General features: G+C 43.2%; 1 protein-coding gene across 7 annotated transcripts in view; it reads left to right on the top strand.

Moving 5' to 3' along the window:
• Positions 1–21,906, top strand: part of MORN1 (MORN repeat containing 1) — a 240,352-nt gene that overhangs the window by 152,062 nt on the left and 66,384 nt on the right. For all 7 annotated transcript variants that reach the window (XR_014567423.1, XR_014567424.1, XM_083752623.1 and 4 more), the window contains one exon: positions 19,141–19,175. Coding sequence is in view for 5 of the 7 variants with exons in the window: in XM_083752623.1 (XP_083608749.1) it covers positions 19,141–19,175 (35 nt within the window). In the remaining 2 variants the exon portion in view is untranslated. The remainder of the gene's footprint in view (positions 1–19,140; positions 19,176–21,906) is intronic.

Raw genomic sequence — 21,906 nt, 5'->3', positions numbered from 1 at the left:
AGATGCATTACCATTGAGCTATGGCATCTTGGCTTACAGCAGGGACAGGATTCCCTATTGAGTCAAGGCAACTGTGCTTCACCTTGAAGCCTCCCTCCTCTCCACTCTTCAGACAACAGCCTCCAGAAGAGCTGCCTCAGCTGCTCTGCTGCGCTCTGCTCTGAGCGCCTCTCCTCTCTCCCTCTCCCTCTCTCCCCGATAGCTTCACACTTAGTGCTCTTGGCAGCCACGCTGTTTAGGAAATTATACCAAACTAGAGACATAACATAGACATTGCAAATAGCGCTGTTTACATTCCTGCAGAGAGAGCTGCAGCAAAAACTGCCAGAGCCCGTACGCTCCAATGAATGAGGCGCTTGAGGTTCACAAGTTTTTAAATATATTGCACTTTGGGGGGTGGGGGTTTGTGTGTATGCGTGTGTGTTTGCTGTCGTTTACTATTCATAGGATGCTTTTTTGAGTGCTAACGTCTGTGCCCCTGTTTTCAGCTCCGTGGGATGTGATGCAAAAGGTAGGCCCCCAACACACACATAGACACACACTCGAATGTGAACAGCATCACTTTAGGTGAACGAGGTATTCATAGTAGGGATGCTCATGCATTTCGTTCAGTCGTCATTTTTCAATAAACTGACCTGATTCACACTTCTCAGTCTTAAATGCAGACTGGAAGGTAGTTAATCTTCATTACTTGTCATTGGCAACTGCTGGTATTCAGAGGCATGCTACCTTCCGACACCAGAGGTAGACCATAGGCATCATGTCTAGTAACCAATGATAGCTTTATCATCCATACATTTATTTAAAACCCTTTCCCAGTCATTCAGACTGGTGGCCATCAAGATCCCAATAACTTTTTCCTGCATAGTCACTGCCAGTTCGGAACCCACTAGCATACATGTAGTAATGTTATTTTTATGTATATGCTGTTTACCTGCCAAATCATTTGCAAAATCCATACCTAATTAAAATGCACAATAAAACAATTCCATGAAAGCACTGAAAACATAAATAAATAATAAAAAGCATGAACACCCAAACAGTTAAAAGAGCTATAAAAACTATGCAAAGAACTGTGTACAGTAGTTGGAAGGTGCCCCAAGGGTCATTTAGTCCAAATTAGATCACAAAGTTCAAGTTCCGGGGGCATGCTTGCCTCAATGGGTGTATCTTCCAAGAGCCAGCGGGATACCAATACAGATGGGATCTCTTGTATTTTAGCAGGAAGGACATTCCACAATACCAGGGCCAAAAGTGAAACCTGCCTCTGTGTTACCACAAACCAATAACCATCAGGCCATGGCAAAACTAAGCTGGTTCCATTTGCTGATCTTACTGCCCTTACTGAGCAGTGGATTTTAGAAATTATTATTTTTTCCTGCTGAGACATTGGTTGCTAGTCCTTGTTATCTGCATCTGGTAGATGGCTGTTCAATTCAAAATAGGTACATGTGACTATTAAAGAAGTACTATGTGGTCTGCTCTGCTACGCCGTACTAGTGCAGAGGTAGTTTCTTTGGCTAGTGTGGGCAGTCTCCTAACATCTTCACTCCTTTGTGACATTGTGATACTATGTCATGATCCCTAGAAGAGGCAGTCACCCCATGTATTTGGCTACAGAGAAGGCATGGGACTACCAATTATCTCTCTTGCTGTATTATTTATTTATCACCTTCCACACATGCCTAAAAGCAATTTAAAACAACACAGAAAACAGCAGCAGTTAATTTTTTTTAAAAAAATTCAAAGTAGACACCTATACCCGAGCTGGGAAAACCCACCAAAACAAAACTATATTCAATTGTTCTCTGAAACTGCAGATAGTGGGTGCCTGTTGTGTCTTGACAAGGATACTGTTCCACATAGCAGGTCAGCCACACTGGAAGCCTTGCTCTGAGTTACTGCAGAGCAGGCTTCTGATATTTTAGAAACTTGCAGGACAAGCTCCCCCACAGACTGCAGTGACCTACTAAGTGCCCGGACACTGAGGTCCAGCGCTGAGGGCCTTCTGGCGGTTCCCTCGCTATGAGAAGCCAAGTTACAGGGAACCAAGCAGAGGGCCTTCTCGGTAGTGGCACCTGCCCTGTGGAACACCCTCCCACCAGATATCAAAGAGAAGAACAACTACCAGACTTTTAGAAGACATCTGAAGGCAGCCCTGTTTAGGGAAGCTTTTAATGTTTAACAGACCACTGTATTTTAATATTTTGTTGGAAGCCGCCCAGAGTGGCTGGGGAAACCCAGCCAGATGAGTGGGGTATTATTATTATTATTATTATTATTATTATTATTATTATTATTATTATTAAATGGATAAGGCGGTCTCTCAGGTAACCTGGACCTGAGTGGTATAGAGATCTTAGATTACCTGTTAGTACTAACACCCTGAATTTGGCCTGGGAGCACACCGGCAGGAAGCTCAAATCCTGCAAGCAAGGTGATAGGTTTGCCCCCACAAGCAACCAAGCCGCCATGTTCTGCACCAGCTGCAACCTCTGAACCACCCCCAAGGGCAGCCCCACATAGAGAACATGGCAATAACCCATCCTTGTTCTAAGGATAAAACAGAAAGCTCACTAGCTCTTAGATATTTTCAACTTACCAACTGAAACCAAGTCTGTAACCTTGTTCTAATTTCAGTTTGATTGCCTATTGAGAGTGTCTGATTATTCTTTAAGAGTCACTTTGGAATGAAGCCTGAAGGTACAATATAAAATAATTGAACCGAGTGTAAAGCCCCAGCTGGTAACCTTGTCAGTCATGTGAGCAGAGATCTTGTATCCATAATTTAGGGAGCCACAGATGTGGAGGGGTTTCGACTAATATTGGTTAAAAAAAAATAAAAACCCTGTTCAAGACTCTCGTCTTACCAAACAAGGTAGTCTTTAATCAAATTAATCTACCAATGGGCTGCCACCCACTGGAGCAGCAACTTTGGAGTAGGGGCTCAATTTATTCCTCACTTTATCACAGTATGAACTTGAGGAATTACTTCCAAGAGACTAATTAACATGTTATACTGAAATGCGCCCATAATTACTGCAAATGGGGAGAATTGATTCTCTTCTTTTGTCCTCCCCACCCCCAGCCTTCCTTTCGCCTTCAATTGTTTCTAAATGGCTTGCAGAAATGGTTTTCAGCCCAATGAGGAAACTTTAAACCAAGAAAAGGGGTAGTGTTGAAGGCCCTTTTTAGAACTAGTAGTAAATATTGCTTATTAGAGATAAAATTAGGGGGTTAAATGCTTTGAGCAAGGTTTGTAGGTGGCTTCACGGATTGTGATGTTTAGCTAAAGCTTTGTTCTCACTAGGATGAGGGAGAAATTCAGGTTGGTTTGCATCCCGAGTCTCTGAACCAAAACACAGCCATCCTTCAAAGTTACACTTCTCCAAATCTTGCCATGTTGCTCTCCAATAACGAAAAGGAGGGCAAAAATCTGCATATTACAGGGAAATGTGCATAAACATGCACATATTAGTGAAAATAACATTAAAATGCTTCAAATTATGGCAAATTACTTGCAAAAAATGTGTGTATTTGGCAAAATTGCATACAAAACCTGATTTGCCTATTAGGAGACATGAGCACTAAAATGCTGGCAAATTTTCACGAGAGCTTAAACAAAAATCACAAACTGATGTGGGAAATGTGAATTAAAAATGGGACAAATGAGAAAACTGATAGAAACTGAAAGTAACAAGTGTGTCCATTCTTAATTCTGACAAACCATTCTTAGTTCTAAAATTGCAACGTGGAGGGCATTTATAATACATTGGGCCCAATTCACTTCAGGTTGTCCTATGCCAGCAGCACATTAGAGCAAGAGCATAGAGTGGCTTCTTCAGGGGACAGTCTCTTTTTTTAAAAAAATATGAATATTTATTAGCATTTTCAAAAAAAGAACAACACATATAACAACAAAGACAAAAATGAACAAAAAAAAATACAAAAATACAAAACTTAAAAATAAAAACAATTAAAAACACCTGAAAGTTCAAATACTTATTTTCTTTTAACTTGTTTCTCAGACCTCCTCACACCTCCCCTTCTTGTATTCCAGTTTAAATTATTGGCTCAGCAAATCCTTAATTTCTTCAGGGGACAGTCTCAGTGGGTTATGGTCTTTATAATTTAGCTAGTGTTCAATCCTTGTGGCAGTGGCATTTGCCATTCTTCTGGGTTTTATTGTGTGCTGCTCATTGGTTCATGAACTGCCATGTAGAATAATAGATTTACAGAATTGTGGAGTTGGAAGGGATCCCAAGGGTCATTTAGTAACGCTGGAATCGCAGCTAAAGAATCCCTGGCAGATGGCCATCCAACCTCTGCTTAAAAACCTCCAGCGAAGGAGAGTCCACCACCTTCCGAAGTCTGTTCCACTGTTAGACAGCTCTTACTGCCAGAAAGTTCTTCCTAATGCACCTAGTGCTGCAGCAATATAACTGCTAGCACATTTGCAAAGCTAAGCAGGGTCAGGTATGGTTTCAAATTGGATGGGAGATTACATGTTGAGATTCCTGCATGGCAAGGGCTTGGACTAGATGAGCCAACTCTACAATTCTATGATAAATTTAGGTTTGCATAATTAACATGAATTAAAGAGCTTTGATGCTCTGGTGCAACAAACCCACTATCTATGATAATGCTCAGTTGCAGTCTCCTTTCTTGTCATTTGAATTCATTGGTCTGGGTCCTGCCCTCTGGAATAGCAGAAAACAAGCTTGCTCCATGCTACCTTTTGAAGCTACTAGCCTCTGAGCTCCTCCAGGCAACCTGTTTACTGAACATTCGTTTTGAATTGCTTGCACAGAGTTTACATGAAGGTTAAACAATGTCTTTATTGAGCATTCATTCAGGTTTGCTTGCAGAGAGGTTATATGACAAGGAACATTCATTCTGATTTGCTTGCATGGTGCATTCATTCATTCATTTAACAAAATTCTTATACTTCTTAACTGTAAATAAAACCTCTAGGTGGTTTACAAAGAATATATGTCTTACCATTAATCATTTGTTCACCCCACACTATTCAGGGCAATTTCCCCATCAGCTTCCTAACAACAAGAAAGTTTCTTTGGAGTTATTTAAGTGAATTTGTTACCATAGGACAACACAGCACTTTAATTGGCATTAACTGCACACATCAAATTTCTGGTATGCACTTGAATCCCTCCCCCCAAATATTCACAGTCTGGAAGGGGCCTCTTTTTTTGGATGTCATCATACCAACCCAGTGCCATTGTTAGTAAAAATAAATGTCAATGCCTCCTAAAATTTAGTGCAGTTAACGTATTTGAAGAGTGGGGAATCCTCTGTTCTGTATGCAAAATGGATCAAGACTTTTCAAGCAAGCGACAGGATATTTGAAAAGTGTTTTTTTTAAAAAACGGTCAATTAATCAACCTTTATAAAGCTGATCCCAAATCAGGCACTAAGTTACAGTCAAACAAATACAGTTTGTAGTTTACAGGCCAGCAAAAGACTCTTAGGAATAACATCACATCAAAAAACTAAGATGTGTGTGTGCACTGTCACACATTCACAATATTGCTGAGTGCCAACCTGGTTGGGAAATTGATTTTAACCATCCAGTTCATAGTAGTACATGCTGATGCACAGAATTTTGCCACTCTGAAAGCAATTCATTAGTGGAGTTTGAAAAAAGGAGGGGGGTGTAGAAGTGATCAGATCTGCTTGGGAATTTAGTTGAAATAGGTGTGATATTTAAGCCTTTGGTGTCCTTAGCAGATACTTTCCAGATACCCTCACATACAAAGGGTAGGAAAGTGGCAATTGGAGGAAAACCCCTTTGCTGTGATTATCCCTGCGCGTATGGAATTTATGCCCAAGGTAGACATGCCCAGGGGCAGAGGAAGGGGGGTGCGGTGGGTGCAGGTCACTTCGGGTGTCACCACGGGGTGTGTGTGTGACAAAATGCTGAGTGGCACTCACTGCGGGGCCTGCATCACACCCAAGCCACGCCTCTCTCCTCTCTGCCCAAACGGTCCGCCCACTGCCCCTCCCCCGTAGGGCAGCTGAGTGGGAGGAGGCAGGCAGACTCTGGAGGCCCCACAGTGCACCCCACCTCTATGGGCAGCTCACACCACCCTGCGCACCGCCCCAGGCACCCAGGCAGCTTCCTCCACTGCTGGACATGCCTAGCACCACCTTTTACCTAACTTTTATGACCTACACAAAGTCTTTCCTGTTTGGAGGGCACCAAGTTAGTCAAGGCTTCACTACATGGACCTATGCTCTTATCTAACTGGGCTGTTGTTGTCTTCTTAAACACAACAAAAAGCAAAAGCAGAAAATCACGGAGTAGCCAGTACTTTAAAGAAATGAGTTGAGTTCTGCATTGGAAGATGGGATGGGGCAAACTGAACCACAGAGTGTGCTTTTGTGAAGCTTGGGCTGTCATAATGTTCAAGGATTTCCAGTCCCAAAGCAGGTTGATGCTCCTTATTTTCCGCAGAGCTGTAGGAAAAGAGGAAACTGCCTCACACTTATAGACCTATCCAGCTCAGTATTGTCTACACTGATCAGGGTTTCAGACAGGGAGTCTTTCCCAGCCCTACCTGGAGATGCTAGGGACTGACCCTGGGACCTTCTGTGTGCAAAGCAGGTGCTCTACCCCTGAAATGCACCAACATCTGTGTCTCTGCAGTTGTGCCACCAAAACGGTAGCTTTCAAGTGAGAATAGAAAGAGAGGGCTGTGTGCCACTCCATTCCTCCTTTTGCTCTGGTGGCTTGTACTATTCAGGAATCTAGATCAAGCCTCCGCAAGTGTCTTGGCAGACAGACAGATATGGGAATGGCCACAGCTCTCCTATGCTAGCTTTCCAACCCCGCAGGCAAGTACCAGCTCCTTTCAAACTCTGATCTCACTTGCCATACAATTGGATCAAGTAGATGGGAGGGAATTCTCTCCCACTGCTCTGTGGAGCAGACCCCACACAGAGAACGTATTAGCTTGCTTGACAACACACTGCAAAAAAAAAAAAAGGGCTGCTGCCCAGATCTCCTCTCTCCTCTTGGGCAAAGTTTAGCAGTAATGCCACACAGCTTAAAATCCGAGCATAGAATTTGCTTGCTTCAGGGTTTGTTTTGACTGCCAAAAGATGAACTCGATTGTCTTTGCCTTCTGTTCCAGATAACTATGTAGGCTTATAGGCTATGTTTAGAATCACCTTGTTGCAAAAAAGAAAAAAAAGCCCCAAACCCAAAAGCAGGTCAGTAAAGAATCACGTGGTTTAGTCCTCTTTTAGTGCATGTACATTAAGAAAAAGAGATATGTTTAATTTATTCTTTGGAAATTTGCCCTCAGTAAGGGGAGGGGATGTTTTATTTGCTTTAATACTTTGAGACTGAAGGCAGTTTCCAGAAGGAAAGAAAAAGGAGGGAAGAAAAGGGGTGGGTGAGATTAATTCAAACATGTAAATAAGTTTTCTGCAGGCATTTGGTCAAATGGTATGTTACTATGGCATCTTGGAAACCTCCTTATTTAGCAGAGTGGTGTGTATGCGTGTGTTGCTAAGATGCAAAGCTGAATCACAAAAACAATTGGCCCAACTCGACTGGCAGAAATAAGGTCACTGTTCAAACAAAATGGGAAGTACAATTTATGCATCTCTCTCTCTCTCTCTCTCTCTCTCTCTCTCTCTCTCTCTCTCTCCCCCCCCCCCCCGTAAAATGAAGGGGCAACGTTGAGTATCCAATTCCTTTTTGTTGTTGCCCCTTTTTCTACCCTCTCAAAAAAGCAATACCATGTAACAACAACAACATTCTGGTCCTCCCCACCAAAAGCTATGTATTCATCTAAAATGCCCTCTTTCATGGTCACCATAAGCTTAGTGACAAAGCATCTGCTTTGCATGCGGAAGGTGTCCATTCAGTCCTTGGCATCTCCACGTAAGGGTGGAGCATATCCCTTGTCTGAAGCCCTGGAGAGCTGCTTCCAGTCCGTGTAGACACTACTGAGTTAGATGGGCTAATGGTCTCACTCAGTATAAGGCAGCTTCCTCTGATCAACCTTTTCCAACCTCGGGTGCACCTTCAGCCCCATCTGGATCTGCCTGACTTTCCTGCCCTCTCTTCTTCATTTTATCCCTCTTCTCTATCTGTCTCCCCCCCCCCCCGCATATGCCATTGATGCAACGCCAAGGCCCACACCACCAGTTCTTGATCCCAAGCCATACCAGGTGAAGTTTTCTTTATGCTTCTCCTTTTAACAAACCCATTGGCTGGCTAGCCTCCAGGGAGATATTCAAAAGCAAGAGAGAATATAGCTCCCCTTGCCAATGCATTTCTGTTTTGTAAAAATCCTTGGCATGGTGCCATCAGCTAGAGCTGGTAGAGCTGGTGGCAGTGCAGACACCTTGAATCCCACACCCCGCCCTGAAAAAATGTATTGTCTCCCAGCATCCCCATCTTGTTTTCTGAACCACTTTAAGGAAACAGTTGCCAGCCATCCCATTGATGCTGTTAAAACCACCCTCCCCCGTTGATAGCTCCCTGTTCATGCCCCAGCTGGTATTCCTTGGAACTCTGCCTTGGGATCTGGCCATGTATTCTTTGTGCCACGTCATTCGCTATTCCTTCCACAACCCGCTCGCATTAGCTTCTATTGTTACTCTGCGCCATTGTTAATTCCAGCTTGTTGGCTGCTTTTATTTTCAACATCCCCCCACCCCGCCGCTCCCTTGAACTATCTTCTGTTAAGATTCATTTCCTCCAAGTGTGACAAAAACAGCTCTCGCCTTGATTTTCACAGGGCTCTCCTCAAATGCATCCCGACGGAAGAATCGGAACAAATCCTATGTTTCTCCTTGCTCTCTAGAAAGCACCTCCAAATTATACTCTGTGGGTCTGCGTTCGATGATAGGCACATGTATAAGCTTCTTTATGCACAGAGAGAGGAGTGGGGGGCTGTTTGGAGTAGGGACGGTCAGATCTGTGAGTTTCTGCTTCTCACGGTTCCTTATTTTTTCAGCTTTATGTTCAGGTTTATACATTTCCATGTCAGTTAGAATTTTTTTTAAGTCCTCGTGAGAATTTGTCACCATTTAAGTGTGCATTTCTACTAATATGCACATTTTTGTATGCAGTTTTGCCTAATGTATCCAAAGAAACTACAATGTAAAAACCAAGGCTTGTTCTTGGCTTCCCAATCATGATTTGCTTCAAGGAAAAACAAACCACAAGTCCTGGTTCAGACGTTCTACTAAGTCAGGACTTGTGGTTTGTTGCTCCTGGCAAGACAAAGGGCGGAGTGCCCAGCAAGCAATCTATGCTTTTAACAAACTAAACAACGGCTTAGCGTTTTCTGCAAATTTGGCCAACGTCTGCTGTCTACATGCTATGGTTCTTCATTCCATTATTGCATATACACATGTGTTGTATGTATTTTATGCTGTGAACTGCCCTGTAATCTTTGGATAAAGGGATCGATATATAAACATTACAAAATTCAGAGTAGTGCCGCTCTCAAAGGATAGTTACATTTTGGTTCATGTGACATTTTAGAAAGTGCAAATTAGGTGGGTTTGCATTAAAATGTGCTGTATTTCTCCCCCATTCCCAACTGGAAGTGTGGGGGCCACTTTGTTCCATTGTTGTTGCCATACATTTAGGGTTGAAGGGCTGGAGGCATAGCCAAGGATAAAACTGGCATGCAAAAGTTTCGGCAGACAAAGGGCCAGTCTTCACACAATAGGGGAAGGGGAAGTAAGGCAGTCACTGGCCAGAACAACAAGCAAGCTGGCAAGCAACTTGGTCATTGCACTAAAAGCAAGCTTTTCAGGCTGAAGAACCAGGCCAGAGGAATCTTGACCTTAATAAGGGCATGTGAAGCCCCCTTATAACACCTGACAACAGTCGAGTCAGTAGATACAGTACCTCCTTCTGGCCAGCTCCACTGGTGGAGTCCAAGAACAGGAAGACTTGAGCCCCAGGTAGCTCACAAAGATGTGCCTCAAGTTCTGAACCCACTTTTAACAGGACATTATCTAATTTGCACTATATGAAACAGTGTTTGCACCGAAACACAATTACCCTTCAAAATCTGCCCTTCTCTGAATTTGTGGTGCAGTTCTCCAAGTCAAACAATGTGCACAGAAAAAGCATATATTTGGGGAAAGTGTGCCAAAAAAATGCATTCATTGGTGAAAACAAAATACAAAAATAGATTGTATATGGGGAAATTCATTGCAAAATGTGTGTGTTATTCAACACTGCATTCAAAAACATTTCTGTTCGGAGAGGTTCGTATTACGATGGTGACATTTTCATGATAATTTCTTTAAAATTGCAAATTACTGCAGAAACATGGATGACTGGTTTTAAGATGGGAGAAAAAGTCAATCTGAAACCAACAGATTTGTCAACCCCTTCTAGGAACAGATAAGAGTTAATTTTGGTTAAAAGACTTCATTTGAAAAGGCTTTTTACTGGGCAATGGCATCTGGAGAGAGAGGGAGGGAGGGAGCGTACACTATGCCAGAGCTTTGGGAGGGGTAGCATAGAGAAGGGAGAGAAAACAATTGCTCACAGTGAGTCACTTATAATAAGGTGCAAATTATATTAAAGGAAGAAAGCTGCTGCCTGGGTTTAAGAAAATAATGTGTCGTGGGGGGGGGGGGGTGTTAACAGCCACAGCCCTTGATTTTTTTTTTTAACAGCTTTCTAAAATTTGCTCTCCTACAATGTCAGGTTTGCAACAGGATTTTCCCAGGATCAGGTCCTTCCTTTTACTTTCTGAATTTGGAGAAGTATAAAAACATGGAATTTGAAGAGTGGAGAAGTGTCCTTGAGAGTCGCCTAGTCCAGCCCCTTCAGCCCAACCTCAGTTCAGGAATCTTGCAGCTCTAGCACCCCTGACAGATGGCCACCTGCTTGCCAAGTATGAGAACAAAGTGCTGGATTAGATGGGTCTTTGGCTTGATCCTCCAGAGCCCTCCTTACGTTCTTTTGAGTAACAATGTAGGAGGGCTGTTGCCTTCGTGCCTTGCTTATGAGCCTCCTGGAACCATATGACTGGCCACTGTGGGAAGCAGTGTGGATCAGCTTGGGGCTTTGACAAAGGTGCCTATCTATCTGTCTATCTATCATCTATCTATCTATGTATCTATCTATCTATCTATCCAGTGCTTTCCCCCCCCCCCAAAAAAAAAATGTTTAGGAGTACTCTCATTTTGACTCAAGAAAATAACCATTTTATTGTTCAAATCAGGGGAAATAAATACAGTATAAGGACAAAAGTACAAAGAATCACAAAATGTTTAGGGGTATGTGTACCCCTCTGTCCCCCCCAAAAAAGCACTGTATCTGTCTGTCTGTCTATCTAGTGTCTGTCTGCCTATCTACAGTATCTATATTTATATCTAATATTGCCAATACAGTCATACCTCAGGTTACAGGCGCTTCGGTTTGTGCGATTTCGGTTTGCGCGCCACACCGAACCCAGAAGTACCAGAACAGGTTACTTCCGGGTTTCGGCACTTGCGCATGCGCAGAAGTGCTAAATCGTGCTTTGCGCATGTACAGAAGCACCAAATCGTGACCCGCGCATGTGCAGATGTGGCACTGCGGGTTGCGAACGCTGCTGGTTGCGAACGTGCTTTCCGAACGGATCACGTTCGCAACCCGAGCGTCAACTGTACTTGATAGGGACAGACTAAAACCAGCACTTAACTCCAGGGCTCAAAAGTCTGCTGTGGCTGCCCATACACTACTGAGCCAGGTTCAAAGTTCTTGTACAACTATGCACTTTTTGATGAAAGACTTTCTTCAGTCTTGGGCTGGACAGACATTCAAATTTCAGGCAAATCGAGGACTGTTCTCCATAAAGCAGGACACATGGCCACCCATCTAAATTTCTAGCACAAATGTGGGTAGGGCTGCCATACTCACAGACGTTAATGTGATTTCAAAGGCAGAATTGACGTCTTGGATAAATTCTGAAAGGTGGCACTTTGTCCTGGAACTTGCCAATCAAAAAATCATGGGTTTTTGATGTTTTTGTAAAAAAAAAACAAAAAAAACTTCACAACTTTGGGGTTTATCTAAAAAAAAGCTCAACAACTTTTGGGGTGTCCTGGGTTTTTTTGAAAATATGTGGGTAACCTGTAACCCTCCAGATACTGCTGAACTACAACTCCCAGCATCCCTGCAACTGCAAATCCCAGCATCCCTGCAACTAGCCATACTTGTTGGGGCTGATGGGAGTCATAGTTCAGCAACATCTGGAGGGACAAGGATCCCCCGCACCTGTTCTAGCATCAGGTAGAAGCCTGGCAGCAGCGTTTTGAACTCACTGAAGTTTCTGTACTGTTTTTAATGGTAGTTGGTGGCATAGAAACAATGAAGAAGAAGGAAGAGGAGAGAGAGAGAGAGAGAGAGAGAGAGAGAGAGAGAGAATATATATATATATATATATATATATATATATATATATAAACATTTCAAATAAAAATTCATGACAGCTTTATGATTAACTGATTATAAAGGGAATTAAGCTTGCTGCTTCCCTTTGAGCACTTTTGAGGTGCCGTTCATGCTCAAATTAGAGCTGGCAGACAGGCTGGAGAGAGAGAAAGAGAGCGTACACACAAACAGTGCTCCTGGCTCTTGTGGCTGACACCGTTTCTGACAGCTCCAGTACATCCCTGACACCAATTTACGAAGATTGCAGCCGTAACAAAAACATTATCAGATCTGTAATTGTTCAAGACAAGGCCAAGGCCTTTCCCCTTGACGCCTTCTTGATGCCAGAACAGAACAGGGTGCGTCATGTTTCCCTAGTGCCCTGGCAGGAGGTCTCTTACGATATCAACATTTGATTTGCTGCTGCTTTTTTTTTATGAGCAGGACTTACCCATAATATTAGCAGCGGCAGCACTGCTGACTTCTCAGCCTGCCTTAGGGAAGGGCCCTAACTCAGTGGTAGAGCACCTGCTTTGCATGCAGAAGATTCCAGGTTCAATCCCTGGCATTTCCAGGTAGAGCTGCGAATAGCCATCATCTGAAACCCTGGAGAGGTGCTGCCAAGTCAGTGTAAGCAATACTGAGCCGAATGGACCCCAATGGTCTGACTTCTGCTCAGTGTAAATCAGCTTCCTATAGTCTTGCATTGTCCTCTGTTTCCTGGCTATTTCAGCTCCCCTTTCTGGAGAAAGATTCAGAGGTGCAAAGGAGGTAACTAGATAACATTCATGGGGGGGGGGGGTGGATCTTGCCTTAAGTGCCTGGTCATGACCCGCCCAGGTGTGCAATTAAGGCATGCTTCCAGGTAAGGGGAGATCTTGATTGGCCTTTCCCAGTTAAGAGGGCCTTGTTGGGATGTATGTCATACAAGTCAGTCCAGAAAGGCATCTGTGCAGGGCTTCATAACACGGGTATAAACGCACATGCACGTCACTCACCAGTCCTTTTAAAAATATGGTTCTGGCCCCCACTGCAATGCAACCTGTCCCTCTGGCATCCCTTGCGAACTCCGGAATGTAGCGTCTTTCCTTTCTCCCCTCCCTCCCTCCAACCACCGTGATATTATTGAATTGGCAGACCAAAAAATGCCAACAGATGCCACTGGGTATAAAGAGACAGGTGGTGCCGGTGCGTCAGAGAAGGGACTTCCTCCAGAAACATGGCACTTACTGAGGCATGTGGGCTGCCCGCTGCCTTGTGACATCTCTCTCCCTTTCCTTGTGAGACAGTCCTCCTGTCCATCAGAGTAGGCATTCTGCCACTCCCACCAGGTGGCTATTGCAGAGGCAGAAAACAGATTTTATTTTATTTTTTGCCTGGAGTTCTGTGTCCTGTTCTGAGCCAGCAGATCTGGACTCTTGTGGGGTTTTTTGTGCCCCCCCCCCTCTTTTCAACCTAGGCTATTTTATTCGGTTCCATTTCCTTTTATGTTGCTGGTTATGTCACGGGAAGATTTCTAGTTTCAGCAGGAGCTTGCTCAAGCAGTGACATCTTGTGCTGCCAATCTGTTGGTGTACTGCACATTCCCAAGCAAGAGGCAGACGTCAAACACACACACACCCTAGTGAAATTCACACAGGTGTGACTTCTATACATATTCCCAGAAATAAATAATAATAATAATAATAGGATTTATTAGTAACTTTACCTTGCCCAGGATGACCCATACTTAAAGCCAACCAGATAACCCCCTCAGATTGATACATTAGAACGAAGAGGGGGGACACACATCCCACCCACTTCTAAAAGGTCAGTTTGGGCTTATCCACATTGTATGGTTCTGCTTCTTTCCTCTGGGGAAAACTGCTCTTCAGGGCTCAGTCAGACAAGCGGCAGTTTGGGTTTCCCCAGATTGCCATTTGTTCCAATCTGTCATTAAAGAGCAGGTTTTCCCTTGGAAAGAAGTGGGACAAGGGAAAAACCACTCTGACCCGTGTGGGTCAAGCAGAAAAACGCTTGGACCCATTCTTTCTAGACAAGGTACAAGTGGGAGTGTGGCTAAGCCCTTAGTTAAAGGCCAAACTTGGCCCTCCAGATGTTTTGGGGCTACAATTCCCATCATCCCTGACCGCTGGCCCTGTTAGCTAGGGATGATGGGAGTTGTAGGCCTAAAACAGCTGGAGGGCCGAGGTTGGGGATACCTGTTTTTGCCTGGCGCCAGGGAAAGTTTTTGCCTGGCGCTTAAAGAGAGGTTGCATACCTTTTAATTTAGGCATGTCCAAATGTCACACTGAACAAAGTTTCAAGATGTCCCTGCGCATGTACAAGTGTCTGTGGGCAGAGGTGTACACTTGTTGACTTGTACAGGTCAACTATTTGTGTACACAGACTGCACACTCACTGTATGTTGCCTGTGAATATTTGTACAAGTGTGGAGCTCAGCTAATGTACACCTGCTGAGTGCAACTTGTGAACACACCTTACATCTCTCTCACACAAGAGCAGAACAGGCACAGGAAAATGTTGACTCCACCCATATACAACAATGGCCAATGCCACCTAGTGACTAAAGTATAGAATGATGCCATGCACCTATTAGGAACCTTTTGTGGAAATGCACCATTTAGAAACATGTACATGTGTCTGAGGGTATTCTAAGCAGCATATACCCAGTGTCTTGGCTCCCAACCTCAGATACAGTAGTCTCTGCTCAAGGAAACCCAAATGTTTTATTGAAGAGGTCAGCACACTGTTTAAGCTCAGAGTACAGGCTGCAAGAGGGGAAGGGCTGTGCTACAGTGGTAGAGCATCTGCTTTGCAAGCAGACGGCCCCAGGTTCAATGCTGACATCTCCAGGTGGGTCTGAGAGATTCCCTTGCCTGAAACACTGAAGAGCCACTGCCAGTCAGTGTAGGCAGTACTGAGCTGGACAAGCCAATGCTCTGATTCAGTACGAGGAAGCTTCCTAAAGTAACCATGAGGGAGTTTTTTTCTCCATTTTTGAAATGCTGTTTTTTAAAAAAAGTTTCATCTTGAAAGCACTTTCTCGTGATGAAACCAGAAGGTGTTTCATCCAGAAAACTGTCATTTTAATATATATATATATATATATATATATATATATATATATATATATGCAGGTTTTGGTGTCCTCGGGTGTCTTCCCGTGTAAAAGTTGGGGTGTCTAGGCGACGTTTCGACGAGACACCCCAACTTTTACACGGGAAGACACCCGAGGACACCAAAACCTGCATTCCTGTACCCGTGAAAATCTACGAAAGCATATATATATATATATATATATATATATATATATTCTCATCCATTAATCTGCTCCAGGGTTTTTTTCCAGCTGGAACTCACAGGAACTCTGTTCCGGCATCTCTCAGGTGGGCACCATTGCCATTCAAAGAGAACAAGGGTGAGTTCCGGCTCCTCTTTTTCTAGAAAAACAGCACTGCATCATTTGGGAGCTTGTGTTGGGAAAGTGGTGGTGTACCACATCAAAGCCAGGAACTTTTGCCACATTGTGGCCCCTTTTCACCTACACCACCAACCCCCAGGGGACAACTTCACACAGACAGGCCCCTTTGAGACGCCCCCCCCACGCCCTGCTTCTTCTTCTTTTTTTGTCATGCAGTTCTCAACTTCCTCAATCTAACAATCCTTGGTTTTGCTTGCTTGCTCCCCCCTCTGGCTCACCCACACCCAACTTGTTTTTCCTCCACTGCCGTCTCCACACGGGGCTGCTTCTGTGGCCTGCTATTACGAGCTTCACTTTGCAAACCCACCAACTCTTGCAGCCTTGAAGGGTTCCAGGAAATGTAATTAAAGGCAGAATGTAGCCCCTGGAGATTTCTGAGGCGGTAAAGGGCACTCCCTCTCACCCTGAAACTCTCCATTCTTCTTCCCGCACACGCTTTAATCGGTTGCTAAGGCAGTGGCTGCGCTGAAAAACAGTTTGTTCCCTTTCTCCCTTTCTCTCTCTTTATTATTGTGTTTATGAGCAGGTGGAACATAAATTGCTTGTTTTTCCACACAAATAGCTAATAGGAAAGAGAGGAGGAAAGCAGGGAGATGGGGAGGGGTGAATGAAAGCGCCCCAGCACCACAACACGGCAAAAGGTGGTGGGTTTAAAAGGAAAACTTACTTGGGAGAACATTCCACAACTTGAGCATGAATAGACACACAGGGGATGACTGAGGTAAACAAAAGGCGGCCATGGAAGTAGGAAGGCCAAGACCAGGTATTCAGAGGGTTGGTTGGGAGGGAAAGGGAAGAAGAATGAGACACGTTGGTTGGGTCCTTTTCAGCCTGCAAGGCCAGCCAAGCTGAATGTGAGAGGCCTTCTTGAGCTCTTCTGCCTCGCTGTCGACGTCATTACCTTGACATTCGTGTGTGTTCCCAACAGCTCACAGAGCTGACGTTTGGCACGGCGCGTTTTACCATGTATTAGACACATTGCGCTGCTGAGGAAAACAAAAGCAGCTGAAGTGAAGAGTGTGTGGGAGTAAATGAATCACTTAAAAGTGTGTCTGTGTGTGTGTGTGTTTGTGTGGAGGGGTTGTTCTAGAAGAGAGCAGATCATCGCCATTCAGAGAGTTTGTTCTCGCCAGTGGGCAGCATTTCAAAAGATAGGCTTATCAGGGCCCTTGGCGGAAGATCATTTTGTCCTGTGATGTGGCGATACATAGTCTTTGGTACATCTGGCGAATGCAAGCTTTTTGTGAGGAATCGTTTTTCCTCATGACTGATGCTATGGCTCGGAAAATAGAACATCCACGCCGTATTTCCTTAACACCTACTCGGTTGGCAGAAGTGCAAAAAGGAAAGGGGGGTGGGATAAATTGGTCTCATAAAATGTCTGTCGATCTTTCTGCGATTATTTTTATTCTATCATAGATAAATGGGTCTGTGTCATTTACGACCTACTTATGGTGGCTAGGATCTCCTGTGACTCAAAAGACTGAGAAGCAGGGGGTTTGGTGATGTCACAAATTCGCCATTAGTGATGTCAGAGGATGGTGATAGCACAGACTTCCCATATCTTTTTGGAGGGGAGGTATGATACACTAGCAGTCTCATGCCCGCTTAATAATTCTTAAAAAACCTAAATAGAACCAGTACAGTTTTGAAATCAGTACAGGTTTGAAAGGGCCAGGCTGCTATCTTGATTCAAAATGACATTCAGTTGTATCCAAATATAGATGGAAATCTTCTCTTTGATCGTGGGAGCCATCATGAAAAATTCAGTTATGATATCTTAAGATGTGTCCAAATGCAGAATGAGCAGACAAACCACTTTCTATAATATATAGTAGATAGGTTAAGAATATGTGAAAAGCTTCAATGGATTAGGCTGAGGGCCCATCTAGGCCAGAATTCTGTCTGCCATGGGAAGACTGCAAGCGGGACCTGAGCACAACAGGTTGTGATTCCCAATAACTGGTGTTCGGTATCGTACTGCCCTCCAACAGCAGAAGCAAGATACAACCATCATGACTAGTAGCCTTTGCCATCCATCTCCTCTATAAATTTGTCTGACCACTTTTTAAAGCTATGCAACAAGGGTACAGTGAATAAGAATATATGGAGAGCCATGCTGGGTTAGGCCACTGGCCCATCTAGACCAACATCATGTTCTCACAATGGCCAACCAGATGCCCATTATGAGAAGCCTGAAAGCAGGACCTAACAGCTCCATTTCCCACTTGTGGATTCCCATCAACTAGTATTCAAAAACACATTGCTTCCAACAGTGGAACTGGAATGCAGCCATTGTGACTGTAAGCAATGGCCAGCAACATTTTCTTGCAGGACACGCTTGTATTTTATCATTATCTCTTCCTCCCTGCCTGCGGGGTTTGAGAGCTACAATTTTTCTTGTCTGTGTTGAAAGTTGCTGACATTCTTGTGATGCTACTTCAAATCATGAGATTTTAAATGACTGGGGTGGGGGGTATTTATGGAGGAATCCATTAATCTCAAGTATACCATATTTGTATAGCAACCAGCCATCTTTGTATAGCAACCATCTCTGGCAGCTTTACATACAAGTTCACAATCACAACAGTGCAAACCTCAAATTGAATTTTCCAAGTCCCATCCGCTGGCTTTAGCTGACTTATGCTCTCGAACCCATTTAGCAAGAAGATTAGAAACATTTGAGGCTATTAACTACCTTCCATCTATGTTGCAATTCCATTGGCTAGTAGCACATCATCTGGCAACCAGCTCCCAAGATCAGCTGTTCTTTGTTCAAAGAAAGAAGTCCATTTTTACATCTTGATGAGTACTGTATTAGTTCCCCATGCCATAAGGTTGTTTCTTTTTTATCTCTGATTCTCAGAAGGAATTATTCAGCACTATTCCAAGCATGGCTAAAAGCAGTTTGGAGGGTTTTCAGCTACAACACAGAGGACTGGCAACTTGAATTACAATGGGGGACAGTGGGAGGGCAGAGCAGGGAGGGCCTCCTTATTGTTTTTAAAAAGTCTACAAGGGGAATTATTTCCCTAAAACTGGAGGGATTTGGAGGTGGGGCTTGTGAATTATGTTAAGGAAGAACACACATACACCTTCCCCCTGTTAATTTGAGCACCACACTAGTAAGTTGCTTCCAGGGCTGATAAAAATTTTAAAGTGCAGGGATTGTGGGCTGAGCTACTAAAAACCTTTCAGAAATATTTTTTCTTTTATTGTTTTAAATTTTCAGATGCAGACAGGATGGGTGTTCTCTGTATATCACAGGTAAGGTCTCTATTACATTTTATGTTTGTAAATTATTAAAATTGTCTATAAGTGCACTCTGGAGATCAAAAAATATACGCTTCAAAGAAACCCACAGATACTGCCAAATAAAAAAGGGAAATTCTACCCTCAACCCCCACCCATCCCTTAGAGAACAAGTGTTTCTGAAGAAAATGTTTCTTCCCCTTTTTCTTGCTGCTGTTGCTTTTTAGCATGGCAAATATGCAACCTTGGCATAGAATCTGCTGGGCTTGGTATGTTTTCATCTTGTTAACTTCAGTGGGCTGGATCAAGCCAAAAGTTGCAGTACTAACCCCACTTACCTGGGAGTGAGCCCCACTGAATTCTCTAGCGCTTACCTCTGATTTGAATTTCTGTACTGTCATAGGCTAAAACGTACCAAAGAGGGGTATAGTCTCAAATATACAACATCACTTAAAATAAATGCAGATAATCACTCAGGTGACTAATCAAAAATTTAAGCAGTTGCAAAGGCCTGTCAGCACAAAAAAATGTATTCAAGAGATGCCTGAAAGTCAAGTGCAAGGGTGCCTGCCGCATCTCTGCTGGAAGCGTGTTCCACAGCATGGGATGGGCAATGCTAAATGCCTTGCTTCTGGCTGAGGCAAATCTGGCCCCAATCTGTGAAATGGAGGGGGCAGCTAAAAGCACTCCCCTGGGTGTTCTCAGTGAGTAGGACTAATGCTGGTATGTATTATTTTTGTTGGTGGATACACAGTTTTCATATTCTTACGTTTTACTTTCTGTTTACTCTATGGCATTTTGGATTTTAAACGTGCATGGTGCTCTGTGTTTTGGGGACATTTTGTAAAAAGCAATGAACAAATATATAATAATGTATATACCACTAGTAAAAGTAGACCCACTGAAATTAATGGACACAACTAACTTCGGTCCATTAATTTCAGTGGCTCGGTGTGTCTGGCTCTTTCGTTATACAGCTTCTGGAGGCTGCTAAAGACACACCTCTTTGCCCTGGCTTGAGGTGTATATTTTAGGAGCAGATATTTATTTATTTTTTTGGTTGTAAGTTGTTTTAAATTGCTTTTAATGTTGTGTTGCTGCAACCCACCCTGGGACCTTAAGGTGAAAGGCATGAAATAAATTTAAAACAAATAATACTTTGAGTAGAACTTAGAGACAACCCTAAGCTAGTTGAACTTGGGACCTGTTGAAATCAGTGGTAGAAATTGTTGTATACACAACAGAAATGAGCCATGATTTAAGCCTAACTGATTTCAGCTAAACCTAAGTGAGCTAACTTAGGGTTGTATCTAATGTTAGTTCTCCTCAAAGGTTTATGAGTTCATTGCAATTAATGAACATGACTAAATTTGGTCCATTAATTTCAGTGGGTCTACTCAGAGTAAAAGTTAGTTGGCTACAACCCTTAGTCTGGCTCTAACCCACTGGGAATTACTTAAGCATGTGCTTGAGCTCTTTGCTCCCTCGTTGCTCTCGTTAGAAAAGAGCTAACGAGAGCAACAGGAGAGCAAAGAGCTTAATGTTCTTTGGATTGTGCCTACTATTTCATGTAGACTCTTAGTAAATGACTTTTATTTAGTTTAGAAAACAGAACAATATAGACAAAGTACATCAGAGTATTGTTTGCAATGGCATTTGGAGTCACATTACAAAAGTTCATATAAGAGAATATCTGAAGAACTGCGCAGTAATAAAATTTGTATGTCAAATAGAAGTTCTTAGGCACAGAATTAAGGAGTTGAAAGGATCTCTCCCAAGGGTCATCTAGCCCAACCTCTTGCAATGCAAGAATCACAGCTAAGCAGAATGTAGACTGTTGAGAGATGCCCTCCACAATGTAACCTGATTCATTGGAGGTTGTAGCAAATGTCCATCCTAGTTCACATAAATAAAAGGCCACCATCTTAACACTGAAGAAAGTGTACGTGGTGCTGTTGTGTCAGTGGCAGACCTAAAGTTGTGCTAACTGACTGAGCAGCTGGTCAGCTGACCTACAGTCACCCCACATGACCCAGCCTACTACTGACCTACAGAGAGATATCAGAAGTAGATAGAATTTTAAGGATGATCAGGGCTAGCTGGATATGAAGGAGGCTGTGAGGATCCCTCTGTATGAAGGCTATATCATGACTCAGGGAGAAGACTGAATCTTGGTTGCAGGACAGGCAAGGAAAGAGAAGCCTTTGCTGTAATTGATGTCCCATTCTGAATTTCTTTATTATTTATTAGTATGTATTTTACTATATCTCTGCCCACATTAAAGTGCTAGTGTTACTATTTAAAACCCTAAATGGTTTGTGGGTGTTCAGGTTATTTGAAGAACCACTTTTACCCATATACACCTGCCCAGGCCTTATGATTGGCCTCATAGACTGTCTTCCTGCACTGGCTTTTAAAATCAATCTGTTAGGTAGGCACCAGAAACAGGGCCTTTTGGGTGTTGGTCCCATACCTGTGGAACTCACACACATGACTTCTAAATAGGCTCTGAAAACACCCTTCTTCCAGTATGATTTTAGTGAAGAAGCTATGCTGGTTTTTATTTTAAGTTTTTTAAATGTATTTTATGGCTGCTCTTTCTAAAATGTTGGCTTTATATTGCTTCTTTTAAGCTATTCAGTGAATTTTATAAGAGTATGGTGCTGGCATTTGGAATTATGTTTACTGCTGTTTCAGTAGGATTGCATTTCCTTGGAATTATGTTGTTATTTTTATGTGAACAGCC

This window comes from Podarcis gaigeae (assembly GCF_964106915.1).
Source record: "Podarcis gaigeae genome assembly, chromosome: 8".
Taxonomy (NCBI): domain Eukaryota; kingdom Metazoa; phylum Chordata; class Lepidosauria; order Squamata; family Lacertidae; genus Podarcis; species Podarcis gaigeae.
Note: the sequence above shows the minus strand (reverse complement) of the source record. Positions and strands in the feature narration are given on the sequence as shown.